The following is a 5299-nucleotide window of genomic DNA, read 5'->3' on the forward strand; positions in this document are numbered from 1 at the left end:
AACACCGCTAAAGTTAAGGACAAATACTAGGACCAATTCGTAGCAGCTTCGTTTGACCTCATCTGATGTCTATAAATCAAATACCGGATCTCATAAAGATAATAACATGCCAACGAAGAAAATAGTATTAAAAGAACGTGTTTGTCAACGTAGTGACTCATATTGTATCGTAGAGGTTAGACGTCAAGTGCCCGCTGTTACACCTGTTTTGTCCTTAACATAAGGACAAAAATTCGACCTATTTTCAAGGACAATACCGGCATCTCTCACTACTGCTGCTCGCGTGTGCGCAGTGAACGTCGGCGCTCTTGCGTTTGGATACGGACGTTGCCTGAACGTCGATTTGGGGTATCTAGCGACGAATGTTGCCTTTTGCGAGATGGTGGTGGAGCACGATTGTCATTTTTGCGCATTGAGACGAGCTGCTCTGGAACACTGCAAGTGTCCGGTAGCTCGTTAGCCTTGTGGAATTTTGCGAAGCAAGTCTCCTCACCATTCCAACAAGGAGCTCGACAGATTGCAACAGCGCTTTTGCTGCACTTGAACCGCGTTTTTAAGCCTTTGCGGCTGTGACCAACATTTTCGGCGTCGTGGTTTAGTGCGCAGCACATCACACAGCACAGCTGCGCTTTGGCATCAATTTGAACCTATTTTGCCATTTCAGACGCCCTTGTAGGTTCCGTCGCACTCAAGGTAGATCCTCTGAGTTAGGAACATTTAACTGCACATGTTGAATTCGTTTTGATAGCCACTGGCGTATGTGGTTTTGGATCGGAGTTGAAGTGGGCTTGTTTCTTGTAGCTGGAGCCAGGATTATCTAAATCACCGACCGTATCGTTTCTGGGGATTGATTGAGGCCCCTGAGCACAGGTGCGGGTGAACAGGAGCCAATACACTTGGCAGAATCACGGCAAAACGATCCAAAGCTGGGCAGCTTTTGTTTGTGATTCTGATACGACGCGTACGTACAACAGCATATTGTATCGTTCAAGAATGAGTAGCTACGCAAAACGAGGAGAAAAAAAAGTAAAACTTTATTGAAAATACTTGTAAAGAAGCCGTATCTCGAATATTTGATGTGATTGATACGCGTTGTAGATCAGAGTCGACATGAGGCGGAGCATGATCGAATGGCGTTACCGCAACCCAAACTTTCATGATTTACGAGCTGACGACGGAAATTATGGCAACCTTATCACAAAAGCAACACTTCTAGTAACCTTACCAAAGCTAAAGCAACCTTAGAAAAGTGCAATCTATAATATAGTAAATGACGCCTCGGGACTAGTTTTGACGTGGCTTTGAAATTTAGAGAAATCGGCTAAGTTTGCTCGAGATCACACACTCATAAAGACACTCGCAGAAGGGCGCATACACTCACCAAGGACATCATCAACAACGGGTCAAGAACGACACCTCGCTGGCGCGTGATCTGGTGCGTGCCCGACTTGCTGACCTCTCCACAATGAGAGAGAAGCTGGAGCAAATCAGCACAGGCCTGAAGGTGATTATGCAGCCTCAACTTGAGCTTCAGGCCTGGGTGGAGAAGCATGAAGAGCGAACCTACGAGCTGTCGGAGACTGTAGGCGACCGCACCATTGGCAAAACCGACGAGGAAATACAATCATTTGATATGTTACTAGAAATATTGGTGAAGAAGCTAGCGAAGCAGAAATAAGCACCACAGAGATAGCAAACTGTATTGGGCTTGAAAGACAAATATCTTTTAACCATCCTAGTTGCTTCTGTAGTAGCTCGCGAATTCGATTAGCCTTATTTGCGTCATACACTAAGATGGAGCACTCTTTGGAATGACATACTACCATTCAGATCATTCTCAGGCGCATAACACTCACATCCCTCTTCGAGACTCTGTGTTTCTGTAGTAACATACTCTCTGTAAGCGAGCTGTACGCTTGTCCTACGACAAGGACGCCACAGCTGACGGCATCAGCTTGTTGCGGCGTCTCGATCCACTCCACCGGGCTTATTGTAATCTGGTATCCACTGGCAGATGCACAATGCCAGCGTTTTACAAAGTCAATAAGACCCTCCTTCCCCTCACTCTCTTCCACATTATTCTTTCCCTTGTGTTTCATAGTTCCTTCCCACACTGCAATCATTTGTTCTCGATATTCTCCGTCGATGAGTGGTTCGTACATGAACACTTGTACCCGTAGAATTTTAGTCGCGACATCGCAATACAGACGCACCGTTATGAGACCCCAGTGATTTGCACTTAAATTCACTGAGTGAACCATGAACTTTGTGTCGAGTATTTGTGACTTCGGTGTTGTTGGCCAGCCCACCACTCCCAACAAGGTTGAAAGCATGAGCGACTGTCCAATTGATCCCGCAATTGTCTCCAGACAGAATTCCACAGCGCTATCGTTCAACCAGCCTCGACATAGAGCACCAATTATGTTGTCAAATCCGAGCCACAGAGTATTTGAACGCGTCACAAATGTAGTGCGCAGTGGGCTGGATGCACATTTTGAAATAACGTCATTGGCAAGCTCTTGGTGCCGGATACGGACAGCATCCTGTGCAAGTCCAGCTGTGTTCGTTGCGACATCAAAAACCTTTATCACAGAATCGATTTTTCTCCAGTCCTGCTCAGCCACTTTCTGTCTTCAATCCACGATCTGCAGTTAGCCTTCATATCGTAGAACGCGATCAAGGTACAGGCATAATCTCTGGAAATACACAAGAAAGTGTTCTGTTAGACAATTGCTTGAATCTGTAAGGTTTGGTAAAGCAACCGTATTGAAGCAACCCTTTTAAAGCAACCATCACTATATAGCAACCTTACCCGCTGAATTGCCATAGTTTGGGGTCGATGGTGATGACGACGTCGTTCTTCAGACCTTGCTTCTTCATGTTCTTGTCAAGTTTGCCGGGGCACACCTGATCGACCTTGGTTGCTACAGCCATGACCTAAACTGTTCTAGCTAGATCAGCAGGAATAACAAATGTGTGCATGTAGTCTGAGGGTCGCACCACTTCCTAGTGGCACTCCATCGACCGAGCTCGAAGGTAAGGGTCTCCCAGCTAAACAGGATATTTCTGCAACATCTCCAGAACATCCTTCAGATTAGGGGCGTTCTTTGCCCAAGTTAACAGCTCCTTCAATGATACTGTTAAACGACTTGGATACTTGTGAACAGCTAGACGGTCTGTCCCTCGTGGAAGTTTCGACTGCTTGAGCTGCATTCGCGGCTTCCTTTGCGTTTTGGTTTCGGTACATTAACAATATCTACCTGTCGCACAGCTGTCTCTGTCGTAACCTCAATAGGTTTTGGTTCCTCGCTTGGACAGGGTTCCTCCTTAATCGATATCTCAAGCGACGCTGGTGATTCTTTTGCTGAGCCATTTGATTTAGGTGATGGTAGCTCGTATTCTTCCCCATTTTGAACTGGTTCCGTAGTCTGCGTTGGCGGTACGTCATCCTCCAGCTCGCTATCATCATTGGTGCGATCACCATTGCTCACGGGTTCGTTCTCAAATTTCCGCATTAGTTTCACTGTATCCATTGCGTCTGTAGGATCAAATGTAAGAGAAGAATCACTTTCAGTTTCATCATCAGTGATATTTTGGTCGGAATTAACCGGCCTAGCCTTCTCGCATTTTAATCCCAACTCTATGGTTTCTTTCCACGTATTAAGTTCTTGATAAAACTCAGCACTTGACAGACTTGACAAATGGTCGAGAAGAGGTTCCAGCAGCGTAGGAGTATTTTTCAGCCGACGATAATACGACTTGATGTGCGCGCTCGTTACGGCGAAGGCGAACGTATACCACCTCTTTTATCGGCTTTTGAACTCCTGTCTCCTTAGACTGTTCATCGTACGGCGACGCATACGGTGGCCCATTCGGCGACTTATACGGCGACCTTATCTTGGGCGACTTTAGCTTTGACATTAACACAATTGGGTGCAATGTGGCTGCTGCCGCCGCTAAATCATCCCTGACATCCAGCGCACATGACATGCTCCATCGTTCACCGATCGACATAGCAGGAAGTAGCTCGAATTCATGCTCCTTGTCAGCCACGTACATTAAATGGCGGCATGGCAAATGATGACTGCTGTAAAATAAACATGTACATGTCCACTCAACGTCGTCGCATCTGTGTGTCTCATTGAAACAGTGGACTTTCCAACCGGAGACACTTGATGCGATTTGTTCGCATTTTGCATCGTCCATAAGCGTTACAAACCGTTCCCACTTTTGCTTAAGCGTTGTTAGTATGTTCGTAGACAATCTGGTGGCAACACCTCTCAGAAACCGAGGAACGGTCTTCGGTACCCGTGTGGTCGAGCTATGCTGACCAATTGTAGAAGCGATCTTATGCGCGATAGTGATCTGATGTTGAAATAGCCACGTAATTGTCTTGTCGATCCGAGTTTTGTGCCACAAAAGCATTTTAACTTGGTTCCAATTTGATTCAATACGGTTGGTGGTCGTATTTCCAGCCGTGAAAAACTTGCTACGAGAAAAATTGGATCACCTATCCCGGAACGAATTCCAATTCTTTTCAAAATACGTGAAAATCGTTCGTCGTTTCTGCTCTTCACAATAACGCCTTAATGCATCATACCGTGTGTCGTAGTCAGTCTCACTGGAGCTGTAAACATTGAAAAAGGGAGTTAGATCGTAATCTAAAAAAATGCTAAATACACGAAGTATTACCAGTATAACAGCCGTGTCATCAATGCGATGAGGTCTTCCTGTTGAGAAATAGTCAAGCGGAACTTTGATCGCTTCATTACTTTCTTCCAATAAATAATTGCGTGAAACTGACACAGCACAACTTTGGCATCTGCCATCAGTACCCACCATTCTACAAAGTCCTTATCAATCACGACTGACACGATGTTACACCACCCAGGATTCTTTTCCTTGAAGTAAGTAAGGATAGCCAAAATAGTGACAGCCTGGTGATCCCGTCAGATGAAATCTAGAACAGGGAATCCCTTCCAGTAGCTGTAGTCACCAGAAGACTCCCTGCAATTTAATAACAAAACCAGAATTTGACGTTCTACTACACAGTTGCCATACTGAGGTTGCTGGAAGGTTGCTATAACCAAATAAGGTTGCTCAAAGGTTGCTGTAAAATACGTACCCAAGTGATATCCCAGATTGTTGGCGCCGTGCGTGAAGTCCATGGCGAGTGTCTCGCCCCATCGCTCAAACATTAATTTTTGCACCTTGGTTTGTATTACGATCCCACATGTGATATCTATCTGGTCTTGGAGGACGACCCTTCCAACTGCACCAGAGCATGGAGAATATTTTT

General features: G+C 45.6%; 4 protein-coding genes across 4 annotated transcripts; 1 reads left to right on the forward strand and 3 right to left on the reverse strand.

Moving 5' to 3' along the window:
• Positions 1-1465: 1465 nt before the first annotated feature.
• PPTG_16859 (hypothetical protein) lies at positions 1466-1678 on the forward strand (the record flags this gene model as incomplete). Its single annotated transcript, XM_008914593.1, has 1 exon — positions 1466-1678. The coding sequence occupies one exon, from the start codon at positions 1466-1468 to the stop codon at positions 1676-1678; it is 213 nt and encodes a 70-aa protein (XP_008912841.1).
• A 148-nt stretch (positions 1679-1826) lies between these two features.
• Positions 1827-2934, reverse strand: PPTG_16860 (hypothetical protein; the record flags this gene model as incomplete). Its single annotated transcript, XM_008914594.1, has 2 exons — positions 1827-2631; positions 2813-2934. The coding sequence occupies 2 exons, from the start codon at positions 2932-2934 to the stop codon at positions 1827-1829; spliced, it is 927 nt and encodes a 308-aa protein (XP_008912842.1).
• Positions 2935-3167: 233 nt separating this feature from the next.
• Positions 3168-3533, reverse strand: PPTG_16861 (hypothetical protein; the record flags this gene model as incomplete). Its single annotated transcript, XM_008914595.1, has 1 exon — positions 3168-3533. One exon carries the CDS (start codon positions 3531-3533, stop codon positions 3168-3170), a length of 366 nt encoding a protein of 121 aa, XP_008912843.1.
• Positions 3534-4506: 973 nt separating this feature from the next.
• PPTG_23995 (hypothetical protein) lies at positions 4507-5198 on the reverse strand (the record flags this gene model as incomplete). The annotated part of the gene is made up of 4 exons (XM_008914596.1): positions 4507-4627; positions 4840-4901; positions 4997-5007; positions 5126-5198. The coding sequence occupies 4 exons, from the start codon at positions 5196-5198 to the stop codon at positions 4507-4509; spliced, it is 267 nt and encodes an 88-aa protein (XP_008912844.1).
• Between the last annotated feature and the right edge of the window lie 101 nt (positions 5199-5299).

This window comes from Phytophthora parasitica (genome assembly GCF_000247585.1).
Source record: "Phytophthora parasitica INRA-310 unplaced genomic scaffold supercont2.62, whole genome shotgun sequence".
Taxonomy (NCBI): Eukaryota; Oomycota; class Peronosporomycetes; order Peronosporales; family Peronosporaceae; genus Phytophthora; species Phytophthora nicotianae.